Source organism: Microplitis mediator, chromosome 4 (assembly GCF_029852145.1).
Source record: "Microplitis mediator isolate UGA2020A chromosome 4, iyMicMedi2.1, whole genome shotgun sequence".
NCBI lineage: Eukaryota > Metazoa > Arthropoda > Insecta > Hymenoptera > Braconidae > Microplitis > Microplitis mediator.
Genome location: NC_079972.1, coordinates 14,412,203 through 14,439,173, shown reverse-complemented (window position 1 = coordinate 14,439,173; position 26,971 = coordinate 14,412,203). Strand labels below are relative to the sequence as shown.

Here is a 26,971-nt window from a genome sequence, read left to right as displayed (position 1 = left end):
GGGAGTAGACATAGAAGGCGGGTGTTTACTTGAGGATAGATGATTCGGTTACGCAGGGGATGAACTGCAAACACTGATCGGGTTTCTACAGCAGCTCGAGTAGTGTTCCACGTCAGCCTCTTTGGCCTCGCGAGACAACCCAAATGGCTAGGATGCTCCTCGCAACCAGAATGAACCACCGGTGGAAGCGAGACAGGGATAACATTTAAAGCTAAACTATCTGACAACGCACTCATCGTAGAGGCCGCGGGTTAAACTAAAGGGTGCTCGTATATATGAGCAGCAGAAATAGATACGATTTCTATTTTCTGAGTATCGGAAATCGTGATATCGCCACGCCCGCTATCATCAATAACTATCGAGTGACACAGTAAACACTGGCGGTATTTTTAAAATAAAAATCAATTAAATTTGTTTACTCGAATGTTTTAATGAATTTTCGCCGCTTTTATCTACTGGGGACATAAAAAATCGTATATATATAAATATATTAAGTATATAAGCATCAGCGGAGTTTAAATAACTTGTCAAGCAAGATGAAAACACGATCGAGTACGAAGATGGAGAATGTGAATTAAGTGGAATAGGAGATGGAGCAGACAATAAAAATAAAAATATAAAATAATAATAAAATTTATAAACACATTTTCAAAGCAATTCTTGTCTTAGATGACGTATGGAGTACGATAGATGATTTTCGGGCGTTTTAAAACCCGCGCACACATTTTTACATAACGTCACTTGTTATCTATGGACGCACTTAATACAGCTGCTCTCCCTTACTCTTCCATCCATTTGATTCCGTCCCATCTCATCCCGTTTCCTCAGTCTCGCTCAGATGCGCTTTTACTCTCTTGTCTTGCTTTCTTGAAACACCACTTAGAGTGACTGCATAATATATGTCACACTTACACCTAAAAACCTCCACCCATACACACTATTCATCCTCTTGTTATTCATGTCGACTTTACGTTTCCTCATTTCTCTTTTGCGAACAAGCTTCTTAAGACGATCCTACCCGGGTTAATGTCAGAGGTGTGTGTGTGTATATACATATATATATTTATATTTATGTATATATCCATCCATACTATCACTAACTTTTAAAGTAATTTTGACTCTTGAGTAAACACTACCAAGGGTATCATCATATCATCCTCAGAAAGTCACGTGTCGTTTAAAAGTATACATTTAAACAGTTTCAAAGTTCAAATTGTATATGTATATATATAAATATATATAGAGGGAATATAAGCTGGCACAAAAGCTTTACTCGTTGGTGGATAAGCGAGTCTCGTAATTATTACTCGCGCTAATTGTAACAGCCGTAGTATCAGACTCGTGCGACCAACTGATGGGTATGCCCAAGGCAGGGATACCATATCCATTACGGTTATTACACAGCCTCGACTAGTCACTGTGTAGCCTTCATTATTTCCTTTCTCGTTCTTTTATACCTCTCTTACTCTGTCTGTCTCTTTTGCTTAAATGATAACTCGGCTTTTCAATCTATACGTGTCTCTGTTTATCTACGGGATATAATATAACCCTTGGCGTCCACTGCGCCCGCTACCACCCACCCTTTTACGAGCATGAGCATCGATCGACAAAGTCCGGTATCACATTTATACTACACATATATATATATATAAATATAGAATACAAAATCTATCACTGGGCTTTAACGCCAGGTAACTGAATGCTATATTTTATATTTTGGTTTTGTCACCGTCAATTCACTCGTGAAATTTAATTCAATTATGTTTACTTTTTATATCACAAATAATAATAATAATAATAATAATAATAATAACATTAATTAATACTGTGTACTTTATAAAAGCATAAAACAAATATTAACAATTTTTTAAAAATTTTTGTTGCTACAGCTATCGAATTAATTATTTTAATTAACAATTATATTTATTTATTGTTAGATTTTTTTTTATTTTTAAAAATAGTTGTCATGGAAATTTAATAAAATTTATTTATTTTACGTGAATACTTCGCGTATTTAAAAACTTATTATAGATGATAAAAAAAAATTTAATTAAAATTCGAGTCTTTCAAATAAATATGAGCTTTAATATTAATATCATCTAAAATTAATTTACTTATGGAAAAAAAATTATTTAAATGAAATTAAATAAAATACAGTAGGATTTTAATTTCCATGACATTTGTGACTTGGAAATTTAAATTTATGTAAAAATAAGTTCATTTATATGGTTTATTTATGACTGATTATAAATTGTTAATAATTTAAATAATAAATAAAATCTAATAGGATAGGAAATGAAGACAAGTAAACAACAATAAACTCTTTTTGCGGACAGTACATTTAATTATTTTTCCTCGCTGACTAGCTTCTCCAATTTCTTAAAAACCCTCGGGGAAAATGGAGACTAGAATATAAATATTATGTATCTACCATTATTGTAATGTATTTTTTCGGTACAGCAGTAGTACAACACAAAATATATACATTTACATTATATGTATATGTATATGTATATATGTATGTTTATAAATTTTCTGATATATGAAAACGCGGCAATTCACAAGAATAACGCGTGTATGTATAAAGTAGCAAATGTGTAATGTGTAATTTAAAATTTTTTGTCGAGAGCATAAAGATAAATATGAGAGGTATAAACTTTGTAAAATAAATTGTAATAAGATTAATGTGGTGTAAATTAAAATATAAGTGCGAGGCGAGGAAACAAAAAATATATAAATTTTAAATTATGTCTACAGTAGAATTACTTTTGTCCTTAAGAAAATTATTATTATTATTATTATTAAAAGTTAAACATTTAATTATGTAATAGAAAAAAAAATTAATGATAATTTTGTTTAAAAAATATATTAAATTGTTAATTGCTAATTATTTTAATACCATTTTATATTAATAATTAATTTATAAATTACAAAAATACCTTCTCGTAATTAAATTAATGACATAACAAGCTAGCTCTACAAATGACACTGTTTTATAAATATAAATATATATCATTTACCGCTAATTATTATCAATCATTTATTTATTTATTCTTATCGCGATAATGATATTATAATTTTAATATTCAATTTAATTTATATTTTTATTATTTAAGTATCATTGATAATTAATACTTTAATATAAATTGCATTGGCCGGACATTGCACTCAATATTTTTCGTTATCACCAAAAAACATATAAGTATTTTTATAGTAAATATAACATTAAATAAAAATAATAATATATATCATGACTCAAAAATTCTCACGTTTGTAATAAATAATATTTTATATACAGTGTCAAAGAACTCGTTAAAATAAAAAACAAAATAAATTAATGATCACATTGCAAAAGGTAACTCAAAATAAAATGATAATAATAACAGAAGAAAAACTATTAATGTATAATAATAATTATTATTTGGAATTATTTTAAAGGTATATATGGTAGTGAGAAGGCTCGATAGTAATTGTGCAGCTTATGCAGTATGTGTGTCCTTCATCAGACGAATTAACGGGTGAAGTTTACCTTCATTGGAATCTCTGTACTCTTCTAAAAGCTGGAAATTTATTTAGTGACTATAAGTATTGTTATTTTATTATTAAATATCAAGACAATTACTGACATTAAGGTAAGAGACCCCGTATCCTATCAGGGAACTACTGTCTGGTCATAGAATATATTGACCCTCAATTAGAATGTTACATTATGAGTCGATAAATTGAAGTCTCTTCTACTCCTATCCAAAATTTCATAAAAAATATTTTACCTGAAGTATACTCTCTTAAAATGAATCAGTGAAAAGTATTCCAATCAGTGAATATTCACTGCATAAACAGTTCCAAGTATATCACTGATTCAATCAGTGATATACTTGGGACTGATTCGCAGTGAATATTTACTGATTTGCAGCACTTTTCACTGATTCATTTTAAGAGAGTAGACATTGGAGATTTAAAAACGTGATTTTTGGGGGATATAAATTCAAGCAACAAATCGTCCCCTTTCTGGGTAAACCTCGTATTATTTTTTTAATACCTCGTGAGTAATTTTTTTTTATAATTAAAATTTTGAGTGAAAAACATTCTTTAGTCCTGCGATTGCGTAAAAAAGCTTCAAATTTGAATAATTATAACAGAATGTTCGAGAGACTTGAATTTTAATATTTCCATTAACGAACGTGTAACAGAACAAATGTTTAGACCGATTTTTGAAAAAATTATAATTTCGCACGAAATTTACCCAGAAAGGGAGCGAAATTTTATTGTCTATAACTTCATAAATAATTGTTCTGTTGATACACTGATTTTTTGAGTGTACAGTAAACTTTTTCCAAATGAAATTCATGAAAAAAATCATTTTTTTTTTTATAAATTATTGCTTTTTTTGTAGTACCCGATTATTCAGGTATTTGTATATTTATATTGACTAAATTTTACTAAGTATAGATATACAAATACACGGTGGTCGGGTATTAGGTCTTTTACCTTAAGTATATATCGAGGTCTTTAGTAGAAAATTTTCTGACTCCATTTTTATAAATATTTCTTATAATTTTAGCTTTCGCAATTCATGACACAAAATTACTAAAAATTTCCCATGTGGTCAAAAAGTTTTTTACTTAAACCGATAGGGCAGTGGTACCGTTTTTGGCCACCTTAGGGCCAGTGGTGACTTGAAAAATTTAAATAAATTAATTTGTAAAATCCGCAGTGACCTGATTCATTTTTGTACCCCACTATTACGACTGAAGATTTTTTAACACTTTTCCATTAATTAAAATAAAGTAATCGTTTTAAAAAATGGAGCAGTGGCCACAAATGGTACTCTTACCCTACATAAACGTATAAATAAATAATTTTCTAATGGATCAGTATTACCTGATAGGACATTTCACATGAAAGGACGGCAGTAGCTTCAGGATTTTTATGAGTCGCTGCAAGAAGTGTTGGAAGAGTAAACGGTGCTAGTCTAGGATCACCGTAAAATGGAAAAGGTAATGTACAAAGTTGTTGAAGAACACTAGAACCGGCGCCAGCGGTCTGAAGAACCAGCTATAAGACAAAAAATAAATGTCTCTATTTTATTTATACAGTAGACATAAAAAAAAAAACAACAAATACCTTTATTTTAATATTTATACAATAAAGACTTAAAAGAAAAAATATCAAGTATTTAATTTAAGGATATGAGTTATAAATACATTGGCCAAGTACCCGTGGGAAATAGTGGTAACCAGGTGTGACGGAAATATCTTCAGTATTACAATAAATAAAAACGAAAACGGGCACAATGTCAATTGACTTTGCTAGCAAATTCACCTGTGACAGTTTAGAACAAGTGTAAAGGAAGTTACTTGTATTCACTGGCAGTCATACACCGAGCAATTTAAATATACCCGCATATTATTCACCATTGAATTAACTACAATAATAATAATAATAAAATAAAACCGTCATTGATGTGTCAGAAAATAAAAGTGAGTATACACGAGAATAAGAATACAAGAAAACAAAAAGATATTCGTTGAGAAAACAAAGAAGACTGTGGTAATCCTTTGTTTATAATCTCCAAAAAACTCGTCTGTATGCAAATGTCAATCCGCATTCACCTCCTACATGTGTATAATTAATGAAAACAATTCACGAATTCATCGCTGAAACAAATCCTCGATCTGTAAGCTCTAAATGCATTTAAAAAAGCCAAAGAAGAAAAAAGTTATGAATAAAAAAAAATATACGACGAACAAGTGAAGTATAAAAATAATCAAATCTTGAAATTTCCCGTGGAAGATTCAAGCAAAAAAAATTTATAAAAATACTCTTCAATGAATCATCTCTCATGAATCTCTTTTTTAAAATGTCTGTTTTTTATTTTTATTTTTATTTTAGTACTTTTTTTTAACATCTCTTCGTGACAGCCGTCCCTTATTTATCTCTCGGCTCACTCTAAACACAACACACAAGAGTACCACAGGCGCCACAACGTAAAGACGTGCGTACGCACGAACCAAACCCTTATTTGGGTCTCCTGGGTGATGCACCACCCGGCAAGTAAAGTGTGCCCCCGCAATTGCCATTGGAACTTAACTCTCGAACAGGAGTGCAGTAAAACTTGGGTTGGTATTCATCGGAGATGAGAGTATGCGGTCTAGCGTCTGAAGTCTAGTGTCTAGCGTCTACTGGTCGTATATATCGGCAAAGAGTAAAGTACGAAGGTTATGGAGTTTAGTAGTAGTATAAATACCTATATATATACATACATATATATCTATAGATAGATTTATAAGTAAAAGCATATGAGACATTATGTAGATGTACAGATGATGAAGAAAGAGCGTATGTGAGTGCAGAGAAGCTGTTAGACACAACACACTCAACAGACCTCCCATCAATATGCGCGACCAAATGCCGTTAAGATATTATATATATATATATATATATATATATATATATATATAGATATATTGGACATGAGGCTTTTTACCATTCCGTGAGCTCGTCGGTGGCGGTTCTTATAACCATCATCCATCCCACTTATATATCTATATCTATATACATACATAGGAAGCATTTGTGACCCGGCACGCGTCGAAATACATGTTGAGTGCATCGTTCCACGTCAACGCATTCGTCTCTCATCCTCTTAAGTGGGCTCTTTCCACACTCTCCTCTACTATCCTTTTCACTTACTTTTACCTCATCGCGCTATCATCTCACTTACACAATGATTTACGAACCATCAACAATCACTTTCAAAGACCTTCAGCCTACACTTTGACTCTGGCTCTGCCTACTTCACTGAGTTCAAAAATTTTTACTCAAGAATAATGCGATTTCGTTTTTATTTATTTAGATTTTTTGCTTCTAGAAAAAAATAATAATAATAAAAGTAGTGGAGTAAATTGTGGTGGCGTCTTTATTATCAAAACTCTGGACCTGGAGCCAGATAACTGGGACCAATTGATGTGTTCTAGGTCCTATCGCTACCGTGAAGCATCTACAAGGTTTCGACACGGACATTCCAGCAATACCAGTGTTATCAAGTTTAAAAAAAACCTTTACTACTCGGAACCTTGACTCATCTTTTAAGCTTTTAGATTATAATTACCGCGTGTGTTACACTCTAGTCTGAGATATTATAATTTTTTTAAATATATTTATCTTCGAAAGACTAAAAAACATTATTTTATATTTATTGTCAACACATATTTATGTGATAATATTTAACGAAAAATATACATACCTGATTATCAGTATTATTTACGGCAAAGTAACCGAGAACAGTAAATAGCTCAGTAAGAATGTGGACTGCCGTTGGCGAACTCTGGGTGGCTTTACTCGTCTCATTTATTTCTTCAAGGGGTTCCTCCCTTAGAAACCTGGTGATCAGGTGGCTGGCTATCAACCGCCACTGTAAGCTAGTGCCCTCAGCTCCCAGTAGTTTCTGCAACAAGTGAAGACAGGATCATCAATTTTAATAACAAATAACCCACAGTAAATCACCCGCTGAATTTGCGGTAAAAATTATTGGCAAGATGAATTTTTTTTTGAACTTAAACGCGGGAATAAAAAGCAAGGCGCGGGTAATTTTAAACAAGACAACTAAACAAAGAATAGACAATAGACGTTGGTCTTTCGGCAATCAAATTTCCAGCGGCAGCCGGGCCTCAACAAGGGATAATCGAGTGATCTCCCGCGGGACAACAGGGGGCATCCTGCCGGGAAGGAGGGGTCCCAGTACGCGGGTAAAAAATTTACTACTCGCTACTCACTCATTGACTCATGTTGTTATACGTATGAAGACTAACCCACTCTGTACTACGGTCTATGGTATACTTTGGAAGCTTATGCTTATGTACACATACGATGGGCGCGAGGTGTGCTGCTGCTTCAGATTTAATTCGTGGTTTGATCGCCACAACCTACCCGGCTGTCAAGTTGTATAATACAATATCCTACTGCTAAAGTATATTGGGATACTGAATTTATCCCTGGTGATGTTGATATGCTTGACGTCTCCTGCTGGGTTAATGTCTCTATCGTACACTAAATTCTTTTCCGCTCACTCTTTCTCTCTCGGAAACCCCGTGGGTTTGTAAATGGCTAATGGCAAAAAAAATATATATATATATATCAGTAGGCGCGACTCAATATGCCCAAGGGAGTAGACGATTGATTATTTTTTGATGGACTACCTTTAAGGGTATATCAAGTACACTAATGTATATGAATAATATACTAAGTATAATAAATTTTAGTGATACAAAAATTAACGAGACAAGAGGATGAGGGCTTCGAGCTTTCAATAACAGTATTGAGTTGTACAGAGAGCCAATTGTGATAAAAATAAAAGGGTTTGGACCCTAAATACTTGATCTTATTACAGTGAGCCGGGTCTCCTTGCACATCGACGAGTCAATAAGTTTATTTTATTAAATCACTGAAGATTCAATAATAAATATATACAAGTAAATACATATATTAAAAAGTTTTATTTTCTATTACTAAGTTTTACCTGAAGTGTTTGTAGATCCACTTGAGCAATCGACTTGAGCAACTTGAGAGTACGTGAAGCTAGAAGTTTTGCCGAAGACGACGAGCAGCTGGTTTGTCCAGGTGTGGGTGAAGCACATTTCTGATGGGCCAAAGCAAACGTTGCGTAGAGACACCCGATAGCTCCGGCAGCTTCAGTTGTCTCAAGACATCCCAGCAGATGAGATTCAGCGGTACTCTGTTCAGATTCATGATTCACCGAGTTGGAGTTGTCATTGTTACTATTTGCGCGTTTGAGGTGACATGTCAGTCGATGGAGAAGGTCATAGGACGCGAGAAGAAGCGGGGACTCGTGTTCCTGGTCCAATAAATAATCGCTTTCAATGAGCGCTCGATTGTGACGAGTCACTCGGTCAACTAGACCACCAGTTACCAGGAATCTGCAAGCATATTATTTTTATTTATTAATTATTAGTTAAAGTGAAATGGGGCAGGACTTTCTATGAGATAGATGATGATTATCTGGCTGACAAGTGTCTCTCGGTACAGCACTGATGGCTGATTGAAATTGAATGAGAGTGTAGTATAAAGAAGACAAGCATAAGAGGGTGAGACGGTGGACAAAAAAAATACTATTGCTTACAACGAAGCATGTGTGACGGCGTAACACGAGAGGATTATAACATCAGTGGGTAATTCTGTGTAGAGCTTTACGACCCCTGCGAATATTTTATTTCTCTCTTCTTCTCTCTTGTTATTCTCGATTTCCAGTTGCTCATTCTACGATACGGAGGCATACTGAATTGTATATATGTTTTTCTTTCTACCCCCGTCTACCATCGGCCCCCGAAACTTGAAATTTTCTGTTTCACTTTATCTCATTTAAACGGGACACGATAAACGTCGCCTCTTTTTATTTGGTCTGAGCCATCGAGTGGAGGTTCGGGGTCGGGCGACCCCAATGGAGAACTCAAGGGGACCAAGAGCGTCCTGTCAGTGCGTATTATCGCCGACTCTCTCTTTTTCTCTAACGTACGACATCCACACGGTACTAAATGTACATACAGCAGCAGCAGCAGCAGTAGCAAAGAAAGACAACAAATACATACGCGTTCAGACTACAGACCCCCGTGAAATGCCGCGCGACGTACTCTCGCCTCGATCTATGGAAGAATAATAGAAAATACATATAATACACACCCTATCGCAAGTGCAACGACGCGACCAACTGTCGCGTCTAATCATCGACGAGATGAGGTAAGTGATCCTATGATTTCTAGTCCTGATACTTTTAAAAAATAAAGATTATTTTTATTTTTATTTAATTGTGTTTTGTCTAGTATCTCTGTAATTATTTGATATTTATTTAGATCGAGGTCTATTTTTTAAAAAATTATAAAAAACGCAGGACAACCCCAAAACTTCCCGCAAAAATAATGAACCTGAAGAACGAAACTTTTTTCGCGCAACGAAAATGAAAAATTTATGTAATTTGACTACTTAAGGGGTAGTTAAGAGTGACTTGAAATTTTCGGCTGATACTAGCGCGTATGCGAAACATTTCAAAAATCTAGATCTAGATTTTCGTTTTGCGAGAAACCTTCGGATCTTCAGATACAGCCAAAATATAAACTTGATATTCTAAAAAATGATAATTTATAAAAACAATAATAATCATAGGATTACGGTATCCGATTTGAAACGCAAATCTCAAAGGGTCATGATACACCCAAGTGACCCTATCAATACATCAGCATTACGAATCGAATCGCCCGGCTGGAATATTGCTACTATACATATTACGAGCAATGACAATGCATACATATATACAGCATGTGTATCCAACATTGATATATAATATATAAACATTTTCCTTACTCTTTTCCCCTCTTACATGATTGTTTAGTCTGAAATATTATTAATGTTATATCATAGAATATATACCGCCGTCGGTCGTTTATCGTCATCGATAATAATGTGTATGTATAGGGAATGAACTAATCTTGGGGTACACAAATTTTTAGGTAAGGGAGCAAGAAATAATCACGAGAGATGTTAATCCATCCAACACACTGTGGTGCATTTTATTTGAGAATTTGTCGAATACTATAATCCCAGTATCAATTGTCCGGAGTAGTGTTAATGGTGATCCTACTCTCGATATCCGACACTCGATAGACTACAGTTTAATCATATAATCAAGTGCCACGTGTCATAAAAAAAGTACCTTCGCTGTTTAAAATTCTTTTATTTTTTAAAATAATTGTGGAGATTTAATAAAATTTATTTCTTTTACATGAGTATTGATTTGTTGAGGCGATTTACAAAATTAAAGCATAATTTTTAATGAAAATCCAATGTGACGATTTGAAAATATACACAGACAAGTGAGAAATATTTTTTTCCTGTGTAGGAGAGGGAGGGGCAAAAGGGGGTACTTAAGGAAATACCAAGTTTTCGAGGACTCAAATACGCTGAATCTTTTTTTTTTCAATGATATTCAAAGTAAATAGAAGAAATTTTCAGTTACCATTGAAAAAAAAAATTTTTCATTTCTGCAGGCAAAGTGGGGTACCCCCTAAAAAAGGTAAAAAAAAAAATTTCTGGATTTTAAACGAATTTGATCAAGTTGAATTTTTTTGTAAGTAATTTACATGAAGAAAAATTATATTTTACATGTTTATTGGAGACAAAAGAAGAAAAAAAATTTTTAATAGTTTTCATCATGAAACAAACGTCATTAATATTTTTCAACTGACAATTGATTTTTGAAAAAGTTTATCAAAAAAAATTCAAAGTAACGCTTAATTATATTTACAGAAGTGATTTTGGAATGTTTAAAAACCATTTAAAATATAAAATTTTTTTAAATAAAATTTTGGGGGTACCCCGTTTTGCCTACCCTACCCTCTTTTGCCCCCCTTCCCCTATATTCTGTGTGATTAACAAAAATATTGTTGGATTTAAATATAAAAAATTTTTAAAATCCAGTGCTAACTTTTTTCAAAAAAACCTCAATTAGTTTTTGATAATCGCGAGTTTATTAAAGTCTTGCTATGAAATTTCGCGTATCTAAAAACTAATTATACATAAAAAAAAAATTTTAATTAAAACTCACGTGAACTATCAGCTTTAATATTATTATTATTTAAAATTAATTTACTTATGAAAAAAAAAAATTATTTAAATTAAATTAAATAAAATACACTACGATGTTAATTTTCATGACATTCATGACTTGGAAATTTAAAGTTATACAAAAATAAAGTATGTAAATAAGTTCATTTATATTTTATATTCACGAGTGACTTAAAATTTTAAATAATTCCAATTAATTTTTTAAATTGAAAGAAAAATTTTTTCCAGTGAGATATTTTTTAAAATTATATTTTTAAATATAAAAATAAATTTTTTAATCAACAGATTAAAGCGTATGGAAATATTTACATTAGGGTGTTACCTTTTATAATCTTTTAATATTGTCAATGGGTTTAATAAAAATATTTATAATTCATTAGATTTTAATCAATCAGGCAGTCGTAAATCCGTGACGCCGGTACGACCAGTGACAGCTCGTCATTTCAATGTTTCCGCTGGTCTACTTCGAAATTATTATGCTTGAATTGGAGCAAAGTCACGGCAGTCTCGTCTAGTCCTAGCGTATGAGTAACGTGTGATAACATTAGGAGAAAGTGAGAAGAAAATATACAATGCAGTAAAATAAAAGGAGAAAACGAGAGGTGATAGTAGTTATAGTCACTAGTGGGAGCCCACGAAGCGCAAAGATATGCACCCTAGTAGTAAAAATCCAGGGGTGCCCCTATAACACTGGGGGCACTATGAAATAATCATATGGTTAGCTAATGGTGGTCCGGGGGTTGTGATTGCCAGTCCAGCCGTACTCAGATATACCAACCTCCACCCCACCCACCCCACGATCTCATACCATCCTATACTTATACTTAGTGGAGAGAACGGTCCATGACGACGGCCGATGGGAGTAATAAATAAATTCAATATATTTACTTGGGGTCCCGCAAACATTCAATGATAGATCGCAATCTCGGGCTGATGAGATGCAGACTTTTTCATTTTTCTTCCGGCATTTCAGATTTAAAAAAAAAAAAATCTCATAAGACATTTTTTTACTTCTTCAATAAATCAGAAGATTATTAGATACCATCAAGATAATTACGACCTACAGATTATAAATCTGCGACTAAATTTATTATAAAAAGATATGTATTTTTTTTTAATATTTAAAATCTTGATGACACTTTTACTCTGACCTTGGAGATATCCGATGTCCGACTAATACCTTCTTAGCCTGATTTTTCAAACCTATAGAATTACAATTTGACATGTTAAATCTTCGGTCTTATACACACGAGATAAGTATTATCAAGACTTATAAAACCAACGTCAACACTACGCAAAAAAAAGTAAATAAAAAATAATTAATTTTTTTTATTTAATGCACAAATATGACAACGAGTGAAAATGACAATCTCAATTGTGAAATGAACAAGAAATATCGATTGTACAGGAGGTACAAGAGGCAAGAAGGACATCATCACTGGCATGCTTCTATCCTGTCGAGCCACACTTGTTACAATATTTACAAAGTCTCCTCTTTCTCTCGACCCCTACAGTTTGCGACACTGACAAGTGTCCCCCAGCTTTCCCCAGTTTTTTTTTCTTACCTACTTATTTTCCCTCCACATCCACGTTGTTTTACTTTTCCTCCACCCAATACACGGACACAAAAGACAATGGAAATAAATTTTTCTAGCTGAGTCTATCGACTATCGACTCCTAATACCTGAGGAAAAAAAACCAGGAATCTAAAGTATAGGACGCTGGTTGTCCAAGTGAAAAATCTTGCTGGATTACCACAGGCCGGATATTCGAAGGTGTTACAGACTAGAATACCTTCTCGAATTGGTAATGTATTTTAATCTCTTCTCTATACACAAACCCGAACTCATCTACTCCTACAACATAAATATATGTGTGTATAGATGGGTTCATCCGTCTATTCTACTCCTCTTGTCAGTGTGCTAGGGCATAGAGCAGGAGAAACTGGCTCAGGATATTGCTACTCCGCGTTCGTTGACGCGTAATGCATTCACGACGGGATTTTGGGGTGGCAAAACGGCCCGAACAGACGACGTTCCTGCTATGCTGCTACTAGTCCTCTATACTAATCTATATACAGGCGGTGGATGGAAACTGGATGGGGTTGCGTTTGCGAACTATATATAGGGATGAGAGATTTAGGGGTGACTGTACACCATAAACGTGAGTTTGCACTCCGGATTGTAAATAAAGCAATCGATTGAATACAAATGGATAAATTCACATCCTCAAACTTTACTTGCTGTATATTAAATAAAAATCTTATTGTTTAAATTCCGCGAGGCTGCACATGACACTGAATAAATACGTCATTTTATTTTACTCAAGTTACAGATAAACTCATTTTTTACAGGTCGATGTGTGACACTGATGAACAAGATGGACAGAGCATGAACCAAGTTTGTGTCAGTTCCAAGTTTAATCTGGATAATAGTCTCGCTAAAGTGTTGAAGGAGAAAGTGTGATGGAGGACTGGGAATATCAACACCCGGGATATATTCTGGCTCACGATCCCCTCGTACACTGCGACGCCTGATCAAATACTCGGTTGTGCTCCTACACTTTATATTACATTTAAACTATATATTTTTACAATTATTAACATAAATATTAATCCAATACATTTACTATTTATAATTATTATTATTTTGTGTGAAAATATCTGCGACAATTGTCCAGTTGGATATAAAATATTATTATAAAATTACTAATGAGTAATAAAAGAAACTGAGTCATCAAATCACTGTCCGCATACAATCTGGTATTTTTATTTTACAACAAAAACTATACGAATGTATGTGTATATATAAGAGACAGCTGATATGTTCAAAGAGCATCTGCTTTTATTGAGTCCAACCCTATATAATATATACTTATGTGCCACTGATCACCGGTCAGACAAGAGCCAGCAAATTACGCCCACGATGCGTCAGCGATGAGAATAATAAAAAAATAAAAAATTTAAAAAATGCTGAGACAAGTTTTTCAGCAAAAAAAAAGTTGATAATGTGTAACTAAATTGATGAGTAAGAATATTTTAAAAAATTTTTTTTGTCTTACAGATATATTGTAAAATTATTTACGGCGTGGACTAGAAATTGGAGTGACAGAGTCGATAAAGAATATGGAATAGGAAGAGAGAAGAGCTCACCAGGGAGGGAAGTTATCGGAGGGATGAGTGAGGAAGCTTGGCAGAGGGTGATGGCACACCCGTACCGAAGTGAGGGTGAATTTGGAATAGAGAGAGTCCATTAGCAGATTACGTACCCAACCCGCCTAGCTCATTCACCCCCTCAATGTTTTTCTTTTTACTTATTATTATTATTTTTTTTACGTCTTCCCATCACTATCTTTTTCTCGTACAAACCCTCGTGCTCTACACGTGTCCTGTCTTCATACTTTGTTTACGCATTTAATCGTTTTGCTAAAAATTTTAATTGTATCACGTTCCGAGGGAATGACGAAGACCCTTTTGATTTGAGCACAAAGACTTTGGTGTCGCCGATTGTTTAAAAATCATCAAATTAAAGCCCAGTTGATCCGATATTAATCAAAATCTTTGGAGAAATATTTAACAAGACTACCCAACATCTTATTAAAAAGTTTGTAAATTAAAAAAATTAATGTGTACATTACTTTTAATTTATTAAATATTTTTTAAGTTAAAAAATATTTTTTTTTGAATTTCAATTTACGGGGATTTTAAATTTAAAAAAGAGCCATCCGGCCTTACCCGGAATGGAGAGGTAGATTTCTTGTGTAAATACAATAAAGCTACAATAGTGTAATTAATACGTATTTTGTAAAATTAAACATGAATTTCAAGGAAATGAGTTATGCCTTATCATTTAGAAGACCAAGCTGCAAAAATAAGCTTTTTTTATTTTTTGTGAAATTTTCGATATCATCAAATTGTTAGAAAAGATGTTTAAAAAGATCAAGTATTACAGTGAAAATTAAAGCTAATCGTCCAAATTTTGAGATATTTTTTACAGAATTGAGTTATCATTTTCGGTTGAAAAGTTTTTTAAGGATAAAGCCAGAAAATTCATTTTTATGAAAATAAAAAAAAATTTCAAACATCCACAACTTCCGAACTAATCGACCGATTGGGCTCATCTTCGAACTTGATCAAGATAATCGTCCAATTAATAAGTGTATAAAATTTCATTAAGATCCGTTAAGAGTTGCGGGCGCTATCGTGATGACAAGACGCGTTATATCGTATATAGGGGAGGGTGGGGCAGAGCGGCCCCCCTGAAATTTTGACCAAAAAAAAAATTTTTTTTTTTTCGACTAATTACTATAAATCCGATATGTTTGCGCATTTTTACCCCTACGCATGACATTTGGGGCAAAATGGACAAGCCCAAAATTTTGAAAAAGTGATTTTTTCATATTTTTATCGTCAAATTAAAAAAAAAATTATTATAATTCCACATTTCTAGCCCTACGCATAACACCTGGGGCAAAATGGACCGGCCGAAACTTCCGAAAAAATTATTTTTTCATATTTTTCGGCCGTTTCTTTATGTAAGAGGCAAATTTGGTCACTAAAAATTTATAAAAATTAAATTTTTTTTTTTAGTTGATAAATTTTTGAAATGAAGTAAAATTATAGAATTGATTTTTTTTTTTATTAAATAACAATTAGTAATTAAGATAATCGAGATTGAACGATTTTTTACGCTTTAAAAAATTTTTTTCGAGTAATATAAAACCAAAAATAGTTGTCAAGAGAAAGAAATACATTCTTAATGATGAAAACAATTTAAAAAAAAAAAAAAACGAAAAAAAAAATTTTTTTTATCACTTTTTGAAGGGGGCCGCTCTGCCCCACAAAAAAAAAAAAAAATTTTTCAGAATTTTGGCAAAATGTCCATAAATTTGTTCGAAATAGGACAAAAGTAAAGTGATCATATGGTTGAAAGCCACAAAAAATAATAATTGGCTTAGGGGGGCCGCTCTGCCCCACCCTCCCCTATATAAACTTTTGAGTGAATGGTATTTTTTGACTCTACTAGGTAAAATAAGATATATGGTGGCAAAAGTCTTTGATAATTCGATCATGAGACCCATTGCAATAGTCCGATTTCTAAAGAAATCTACCTAAAAAGCGTACACTGCAAAAAATTTGCGGAGTGAATGCGGAGCGGATGACTGTTTATTTATTTAATTTTCTCGGAGTGAATGCGGATTTGAATAAAATCCGGATTCCCCCTTTCAAAAAATAAGCTCCTTATTTACTCCGTATGAGTGATTTTTTTTTAAACTCCGAGACTCCGAGTGAATTCAGATTCAAATAAAACCCGTGATCACTTTGAATTTACTCCCGATTTTTTACAATGTATAAAATTTTACATAAAATTTATTATTTTTATAAACGATTAACGATTATTAGTTAGTCGAGGTATTAAATTTATTTGAATTTGTAAATAATTTTGATGGTAATTACTTATCTATTTATAAATATGCAATATATGTCTATATAAGTGATCATGATTAAGACATTAACTGATGGAGTAAAGATTAAGTAAATTGAATAATTAAATTTGTCCCGAGTTGTTTTACGATTTTATTATTTTATAGTTAAATATTTACCGTCAACTAGACTTCAACAAGTATTTACAATTAAACTTCTTTTAGTTAAGCGGAAGTTTTTTTGAAAATTTATATCGAAATGTAGCAGAGTAATATTATTATTAAATAAATTTATGACCGCGATAACTTTCGTAAGCAGAAATAAGTTTAATGTAAAAATAAAATTAGCAAGTGATTTTAAGTCATTAAGTACATCAATAAATATTTATTTTATTGCCGTTAAATTGAAAGTATTCAAGTAGTGGCAGTTGTCAATTAATATTTGCATGAAAAAAAAAAAAAATATATCGTATAAATAATAAAACAGAGTATTCTTAAGAAATAAATCGTAAATACGGTGATAAATAAAGGGCATTAATAAAATAATTCAATGAGATCACGAGGAAATTTTAAATAATAAACCCGCAGATCCATTACGCGATAAAAAAATTTTAAATAAAAAGAACAAAAAATGATAAACAAATGATGGCCGATAGTGCGTTAAATTGATAAAAGCAGGGACATGTAGACACTCGGGTGTTGATTTTTTATTTTATTTTTTTCGAAATTCCAATCTCAAGTGCCTCCGAAGTGCATTATCTACCTTATCGAAACCACCGATTCACATAATATTCCATGAACTCGGTGAATGACACTCGAGCCGGATCCACTCCCAACATAATCGCTATCCAGATAATCGCAGTGGCTTGTACGTGCCAGAAAATTGTTTCCTCAGGACTTTAAAAGTTTAACAAAAAACTTTTACCAATTCAAGATTAAACAAAATACTTTAAGCCAAGATTTAAAATTGATTTTTAAAAAATATATACAGAATAAAATGATTTCTTGGCGCAAGAAAAATTTTCTTCCCAATTCCTAACGCAAAAAATTTTTTCCTGTGTATATATTGACTTTTTTGTGGGTATTCAAAGTTCAAAAATCGGATAACGATAAAAATTTATACGTTAGTATACGAAACGCAATCGTGCCAAGTAAAATCCATGACTGGTCGTTTTGCATCAGGAGAATTAATCATAACACATCGAGCCCCTTCCTGTTGCATAGCGTCGCTGGTTTAATAAAAAAGAAAGGGGAGAAATGTATACATATATATGCCGGATAATAATCGTACAATGAATATTAGAAGGAGTGAGAGCAGATAGAAATGATGACAAAAAAATGTGTGTAGAAAAAAAAATAAAGTAGGGAAATAAAAATAAAAGAGATTGACATGATGAAGTCAAAGGGTTCATGAGAGAGCTGGAGGGTCCAAATAAGAGGAAGTTGACCCAGGTGTCTTTCGTTCAACGGCGCCATGAGGATCAACTACGCTGTAGTAATGCAGCAGTTAAAACAGATTGGGTCTCGTCAATCTGACTGACTGAAGAGTATTATATTACTGTCGGTCAACTCGCGGTGGTCTACTCCAACAAATTCATGATGTTGTAACGAGGGTGGTCTTATTAACACAGCCTGTGGGTTTTTTCATGTCTAAATATTTTGGGGTAAGAAACGATAATAGACCTTTAGATTTCTTACAGTCCTCACTATTTATGTCTCATTCACTGAGACATACTTTCATTTCAATAAATAAATAAGTGAGTGGGCACGGGAAATATAAATTTTTAATTAACTAAGACAATATTGATTGATGTTATTAATGATATAGGTACTTACCCAATGATATCGTGGAGACGACTTTGTATGATAGATTTATTGGAAGGCACTTCTGGTACAAGACTGCAGAGTAATTGAATAGCCGCAGTTGCAACGCTGGCATTACTTGTGTTCGTCGTTGATTCTTGGGTCTGTGCAGCGTCATCCAAACTAGCAACTGCCTGTAATATTAAAATGAGAGGAGAATCAGTATGTGGACATTTCATTTTATTTTATTTTTAGTTTTTTTTTCTGTATTTTGTTGACGCTCGAGCAAACTCTTTCATCAAAGTGAATGGAATGAAAAAAATGGACAAATAAAAAATAAGAGAAAAGAACAAAATATAAAAAGGGGACAACAGTGACGTTACAAGGGGAGTTTTTGGGTACTTTTTATCAGAAATTTCAAGTTTCGTTCTTGTGTATATTTAGGAAAAAAAAAATGATAATAAATAAAAATGAAAAACAACCCCTTTGACAATATGTCCAGGTCCAATTGCTCAGACACGATTGCTTATTGTGTCCAAGGACTTGGATTAAAACTACTATTACTACTGCCACTAAAATGAATCCTTGTAAAAAATATCTGAGAGTAAATTTTATCAATGATGATGGAGTTGTTATACTTGAAGAAGGAAATTGACTGCTGGTAAAAGGACATTGGTAGCATTACTCGAGAAGTGAAAGCAGAGTCGTTGTTGAATAACAACTCGGCCATTTCGTTGTTCTCGAGTATCATCATCACATACAAGAGTAAAGTTGAGACGGGGAGCAAAGTAAATGTAAGAGAAAGAGAGAGAGAGGGAGATAAATTAAAGTGCAGGAGACGATTGGATGTGGAATAGACGACGACACGAGTGTGAATAGGTCGTTGAAAAGAGAGCTACGAGACAAAAGATTAGGTCGATTCGTATGACGACCACTCGAAAGTACCACGAGTAAGAGAAAGAGTCCAGGATAAAATTTCTATGTCTATGTAATGGTATATCCACGTACGACATACGATAACGACGAGGACATTGTCGACGATGATGACTACTCGTCTCTATTACTTTTTTTTCTCTCTCCTTTTCCTTCTTCTTCTTGTTCTATGTGCACTTTCGATATTCATATTCCCTCTCTCTCTCTCTCTCTGGCCCCTTGTCTTCCAGCAGAGTCGAGAAGTCTGAACATTGTGGCGGTCTGCGTGACGTCGCTAAAAGCTCTCTCGCCGCTAATGCATTTGCTGAGGGGAAATCGCAGCCGTTGGAGTTAGACTTGAGAGCAGAAGTGATATATATGTATATATATATATATAAGAGTGAAAGAGAGACAGTATTACAAAAATTGAGATAGCAGGAGTAAGAAAAAAAGCAAGAAAGAGGATAGTAGATAAAGAGGATGTAAAGTATAAGGCGAGGGAAATCACGCACTAGCACGAATATCCAGAATGAGTAATTGTGGTCTCAGTTTTGTCGCGTTCACTGATTTGTGACCGGTCATATTTATGAATTCACGATAAATTGTTGAGCGAGTGATCTATAGGTTTTTTATCAAACGCAAATGTTAAATAAAGAAGCAACTGGTGGACTAGTCATCCAACCCAGTATATATATGATATTATTATGGACAACTCTTGGTCATCTTGTGTCTCAGGATTTTATTTATTTTATAAAAACTACCAGACTCGATGGTCTCTCTGACAAGTCTGAAAAGACTGTGCTCCAGTTCTGGGTCCTCTTAAAATGCTTAATCCTTATTTTGACAAGGCAACAAGCCTGCTCTGCCGTCACTGGCTTATACATACGAATGAGGTAAAAAAAAGACAACGTATCTTTACGTCTATCTGGAAGCATTAACATAATTTTTTTTTTTTTTATTTATTTTTATTTTACGTTGATTTATGCGTCACTCTGTAGTTCTCTCGTTTGGGTTCTTGTCTTGTTGGTCATTTTTTAATGATTAAATGCTAATAAAATATCCCGCTCTGCCACTGAGAGCGCACTCAGCACCATCTCGCAGACTAACACAATACTTTTGTGTCGGAAAAGAAAAACCTAGTGGGTAATATCGGATTGTAAAATTTAAATACCTCGAATCTCTGTAGTATAAGATCCAGAATTGTAAGAATTTTATTGCTAAGCAGAACAGCTTCAATATTATCAGAATGATCGTTGACACTGGCTTTGTAGACTCGGCAAATTGAGATGATACTTCTGAAATTTATTAAAATTAAATAATTATTTTATTCATAAATTAAATCATTCACAAGCGTCCGACTACTACTTACTTATTCGGCAGAGTGTGAGAATTATTCTGAATATTAACCCCGAGATTTAATAAATTTGTCAAAGTCTCAAATCCATTTAAAGATTGAAAGACATCTTGATCAACGGAACTCTGAAAATATTTAAAAAGAATTTTAACATTCATCAAGTTAACTCTGGTAATTTATAAATCTGATGATCAACATAAATTTAACTCACAGATTTACTAAAAGCCCTTCCGATTTCACCTAAACATCTTTCAAGTCCAGCAACTGCGACACTAGACCATGTAGTTTTGCCATGACTGCTGCACAATCGATCCAACTCCTTCAAGTTTCTCCTCAACTTTGTCTTATTACTCGACTCGATATTCTGTCCATTTTCACCAGTCTGTGAGTTTTTCCACTCTTGTCCTCGAGCAGTCATACGCTGTTTGAGTTTCCTGCTTCGCCTCTTCAAGGCTTTTTGCTTCTCCTTAGCAGCCTTATCATCGGCAACAGCACTTGACACCTGGACATCTTTTATCTGCGTAATATTGAACTTGTGTAAATCATCTCGCGACAATTCTTTACCATCATGCATTTTTTTAACAGCATCCAGATGGTGTTTGCTCTTCAAATGACTAACGAGACATACTTCATTAAGTATCTGAGTATTGCACAGCGAGCATTGCTTCTGAGCTGGGTAACATTTTAAAGTCGGCGGTATTTCTTCCATTCTCAAGATCGACAATTCAACAGCACGTTGTCTGATGTGCTCAATATTTTCTCCATGGCGCCTAGCGGATTCCTGTTGTTTTTGCGCTATTTTCTTCTGCAGTTCCTCTTGATTGGCCAGCTGAGCAGCATGGAGCGCACTCAGACGTTCTTCACGATCTCTAGCTTTTTCTCGGGCCAGTTCTAATCGTTCTTTTTCTCTCTCTAGCTGCATCTTACCCACTCGTTCTTCACGTTCGCGTCTCGTCTGTCGCATCTTCTGAATTCTCAGCAGCCGTTCGGCTTCCAATGCACGCCGTCGCTCTTCAGCAGCAGCTTCTTTAGCCGCTTTTTCTTCTTGACGTCTTTGACGTTCCTCATGAATACCTTGGAGACGTTCTTCTTGCTCTTGACACAGCGCCATGAAGTCATGGCGTTTATTTTGCGCTTCCAGTTCATTAATAAAAGCTATTTCTTTGAGCTTGGAGTCTTCATCGTGTGCTTTGCGTACAACTTCTAGCAAATGTTGGGTCCGATTTTCTTCAGCTCTCTTTAACTTCATTTCCATTCGTAATCTCTTGTCTTCTGTGAGCTGATTCTTGGCTCTCTTGACATCTTCAACTTTGTTTAGCAATTCACGAAGACGCTGAGACTTCTCTGACAAAAGTTTCAATCGTTTATGTTGTGCACAGGCTTGTTTGGCTTGGTACCGTCTCAAAGTTTCGGGCAAAGATCGTTTTCGCGATGGAGAAGAAAGTTTTTGATGAAGTTCCAGAGCTCTGCCGGGATGCCGGGCTACGAGAGCTTTAAGTTGTGCCAGAGTATCAACTCGTTCGGCCCAAGACATACCTTCTAACATGTTCTCATACCGATCTTCAAGACTAATGTCATCAACAACTTCATTTATAGTTTCTGGAATCTCTCCTTCTTCTATTTCCAGCATCATTTCTCCATCCGTTTCATCTGTTTCCGTGTCCACGTCAATATCCGTAGACTCTAACTCTTGAATCTGCCTTTGAAGAGATGCCTCTTCATCTGATAGCTGTTGAGATCTTTTAGAATCAGCTTCTTCAGTCCTTCTCTCTTCCTCAAGAATAATTCTCTCGCGTTCAGCCTGAGCAGTCATAAACTGCTGAATTCTTTTTTCCAACAGCTCAGCTTCGCTTTTAAAAATTGCCGCGATCACTGACGTTGAATTTGTATCACAAGCAACATTTGGCACGACATTTTCTTTTTTAGATTCATCATCGAAAGACTTTTGTTTACCATTGATCGTTATCATATTTTTACCTCTGTCATCAAATTTAATCATGCTCATTTTTTCAACATTCAAATCCTTATTCGGAGTTGGACAAGACACTGAAAACAAATTTTTCTTCTTCTTCTCATTAGGACTCTCGATCGACAGTGCGGGCAAAGAGGTTGCAGTAGTCGGCCGATGAAACCTCGTTGACATACTCAAGCTATGAGAGCTTCCTCGTCGACATCTACCGCGTACTGTCTGCCAGCCATCGCTGTCTTCCGATGGTTTTCTACTTTTAGCCGTTTGCTTCGACAGGACCTCAACAGAGCCACTGATATCACTAGACTCTTCAAGCTGACGATCATTTCTCAATCGTTGCAACCGTCTGCGCACCATCACCGAGGAACCAGGTCTAGCTTTACTAACACTCGACACTTCTCTTACATTTAAACTCGTCTTACTTCTCACCATTTTGGGTGCCTCTGGTAATTGATTCGAAGATTTTTGGGACTGGGAGACAGCAGCGTACGGTCTAGAAGGATTCGGAGTAGACCGCGGTCTTGTAGAATTATTTGACGTATTTCTATTAACATTTTTATTGTCAACTATTGTAACCTGGTCATTTTCAACTCTAGATAATTCAGTTAATGTTCCATTTGTTTTATTTTTAATCCTCTCAATATCAGCAAGACTGTGAATCCGTTTAAGTGCTACAGTCTCATTATTTTTATTTTCTTTATTGACACTCGTATTTTTAGCGTCGCGATTTATAATCTCATTAGACTTTTTATTGGCAACATTACCGTTCAATTTGACTGACGTCGCTGATCTAGCGAAACTCCTTCCAACAACTCTGCCAACCGTCGGCGATTCTCTGCACGTAATTCTATCACTCTCACGTTCGACGGAATTTCTACGCCTGTCTTTCAAATTATTTGGATCTTTTCTCGATACATTTTTGTTGTCCTTAATTCTTTTATAATCACAAGCATCGCGTATAGAATTTAACAACTTCTCGGCATTACTAGCCGTTCTGTTTTCCCCGACCTGATCATCCGGACTCTGACAAGTTGGACTCAATCGTTGTGACGGACTAGAACATTTAGCTACTGACGAATTCCACATTCTACATGGTGAGGTTTTTCTAACTTCCCAAGCGAGCGGCGCTTGTCTCAATGGAGGCGGTGAATTTTCATACGCCCATTTTACTTTAAACCACTCAATAAGATTATGAAAGTCTCGTGTATAATTTTCTAATACTAAAATAACTTCCTTACACTCTGATATGTTTTCATCCTCCTCACAAGTTTGATAAATACCGTCAACTGCTCTTTGTAAATTGCCAAATAAAAAAGCCCAATATCTTGCTTGCAACTCTAATAATAATAATAAATTTTTAATTAGTAATTATTAATAAATATCGACGTTTTAATTAGCAAGTTGTCAAACTCCATTTAAGAAAATCCTCCAATTACGCGAAAAAAAAGTAATTTAAAAATTTTTTTTTCATCTAAAAATCAATTCTATGCCTACGGCTGCCCGATTTCAAAACACAGTAAGGGACAAATTTTTCACAATCGATATCTTAGTATTTTTAGTTACACTGAAGTTTTGTGAACATAGCAATACATATTACCAAATCCAACAAAAACTATGTGATAAATGGACCTAAGAATAGGATATGCAATCTAGTCAATTCTCTGCATAGTGATGTCAACTTCTTCCAGGGATCATACCAGAATTTACGCTCTTGCATTAGAAAACGATTATTAAAATACTAGCTGCTCACACACTGTAACTCAAGCAACCAATCTTTCTCTATTTTCTTTCACACACAATTAAATTCGATATTGTATAACAATCTAGCCATATTATCTCATCTATTGTATATTATATTATAATTAACTAATGTTAAGATGAATGATACTGAAGTTAGCAGACGTCTAATAATTTTTTGATTTTTTTTTAGACGATAAATAATAAAAAAAAAATATTTGAAAAAATTGCACCCATAGCTTTTTAAATTTTCTACATGTGTATTTTTTTAGTTTTTTTTTTTTTGTAATTTCTCTGGGGAGAAAAAAATCCGAAAATTACTAATTGTCTGCTAACTTCAGTAGCATTAAGATGATGTATAGTGCCGATTGGCCTAATAAATAAATAAATATTACAAAAATTTTATTTGTCAGTTACTGTGTTTTTAAATTGGGCAGCCGTCTGAGTATATGTATAATATTTTTTCTGACTATTACTGCACTGAGAAAAAAAAAATACTCTTATCAAGAACATTTACTTGATACAAGAACATATATTCTTGACAATTTTCAAGAATATATAATTTTGTCTCCAGAATTCGTAGAATTGAAGAAAATAATTTTTATTTAATTCAAGTAAAGCTATTCTTTTGTTTACTCATAATATAATATCAAACCCATATAGTAAAAAAAAAAAATTTGATGCTCTTTTCTCAAGAAATTGATAATTAATAATAATAAAATAAATATTTTGAACGGATTTTTTGAACCAAGAAACTCTTGTTTGGAAAACAGTATTTTTTTTCTTAGTGTATCTGAAAATTGCACAGAATCATCTACTGAAAATTATTAAGTTAGACAATTTGCTAATTAGAACCTCGATATAATAATAATATAAAAAAATATAAATAATAAATAAAATCACCAGATTTTTTATCACGACCAGTTGATGCTGAACGTACTCGTGCTGAAGTCTTAATATTTCTTTTCATATTTGTTGATGAAATTACCCGAGGAACACTTGGTGGTTTTCTGGTTATTCTTTCAATATTATTAGTACCCACTGGGACATTAAATGCCACCAGGTTTCTAGCTGTCCTGCCTTCTTCGCGAATTAATAATCTTACATCAGCCATTATTTAGAGCAATCTGAAAAAATAAATAAAAAGATATGACACAAAATGAAGTAAACAATAATAAAAAAAAAAAAAAAAAATAACAAACTACGTAATTATTAACTGGTAACAGTAAAGTAAAAAGGTTTAAAGTTTTTTTTAGCTGTCATTGGAAACCTTGAGCCCACGCATTATTAATAAATTAAATTTGTCATGGTAAATATTTAATGAATGGCTTATTCTATATGTACACATTGTGTTACCCATCTTTATATAAATAAATACCTGCGTTATATACAATAAGTACCATAGGATATAATATTTATTTATAATCACGTGGATCACACGCAGTATTGTCGTCCCAACATCACAACAATCCGAAAGCTAAACACCTAACTGATGATAACAGAAAATATCGATTGTGTGACACCTCGGAAACAAATCAAATTTGACATTAGTCTGTCTTTCTTTATCCACAAACTAAAAAGAACAACGTGAAGTAGTGATAATATATTTTTTTGTTGGTACCTCCTCGAGCAGAGTGACATTTAATTTAAGTTGGCAAGCTTGCTCTGGATCCTGGACTCTGTTCTTTGAAGTTTGGAGTGATCCAAATATTTTGATGATGATGATTCAGATCCCGATGATACAGAGAATCAATCACCCAGATCCTGATGACAGAAAAATAACACGAGTGTGAATTTAGCAGACGTCAGACAAATTTAAAATTATAAATAAGTAGAGTAAATAATTTTAATAAAATATTTATAAAAAAATGCGCTAATTAATTTTTAAATTTTTTAAATGCGCATTTTATAAAAATTTAAGGCTTGCGAGCAAGGCTCCCAATTACATTTACCCCAAATGACTTATAACTAAACTGGCTATGAGCGGTAGTGACACCTAGCCGAATTGACAAAAAGTAAATGGAAAGTGGCCCAAAATTTGAAATAGCAAACCAACCGCGAATGCGCATGCGCAAAATTTTAAACCACAAAGCAAGTGTCTAATAAAAAATTATTTGCATGTTTATATTAAAATTTTGTTT

The 26,971-nt window shown here is 33.7% G+C and overlaps 1 protein-coding gene across 4 annotated transcripts; it reads right to left on the bottom strand.

Annotated features, from left to right (window-relative positions):
- Positions 1–2,321: 2,321 nt before the first annotated feature.
- On the bottom strand, positions 2,322–26,585 carry LOC130666353 (S phase cyclin A-associated protein in the endoplasmic reticulum-like). 4 transcript variants are annotated; one of them, XM_057467247.1, is made up of 10 exons: positions 26,452–26,585; positions 25,734–25,957; positions 21,336–24,430; positions 21,140–21,249; positions 20,942–21,065; positions 18,892–19,052; positions 8,519–8,936; positions 7,247–7,447; positions 4,882–5,055; positions 2,322–3,560 (listed from the first exon to the last, which is right to left on the bottom strand). In XM_057467247.1, the coding sequence occupies exons 2-10, from the start codon at positions 25,942–25,944 to the stop codon at positions 3,480–3,482; spliced, it is 4,575 nt and encodes a 1,524-aa protein (XP_057323230.1). In that variant the 5' UTR covers positions 25,945–25,957; positions 26,452–26,585; the 3' UTR covers positions 2,322–3,479. The 4 variants fall into 4 exon arrangements, with proteins under 4 accessions (XP_057323230.1, XP_057323226.1, XP_057323227.1 ...); XM_057467243.1 differs by lacking the exon at positions 26,452–26,585 and adding an exon at positions 26,209–26,410; XM_057467244.1 differs by lacking the exon at positions 26,452–26,585 and adding an exon at positions 26,231–26,410.
- Between the last annotated feature and the right edge of the window lie 386 nt (positions 26,586–26,971).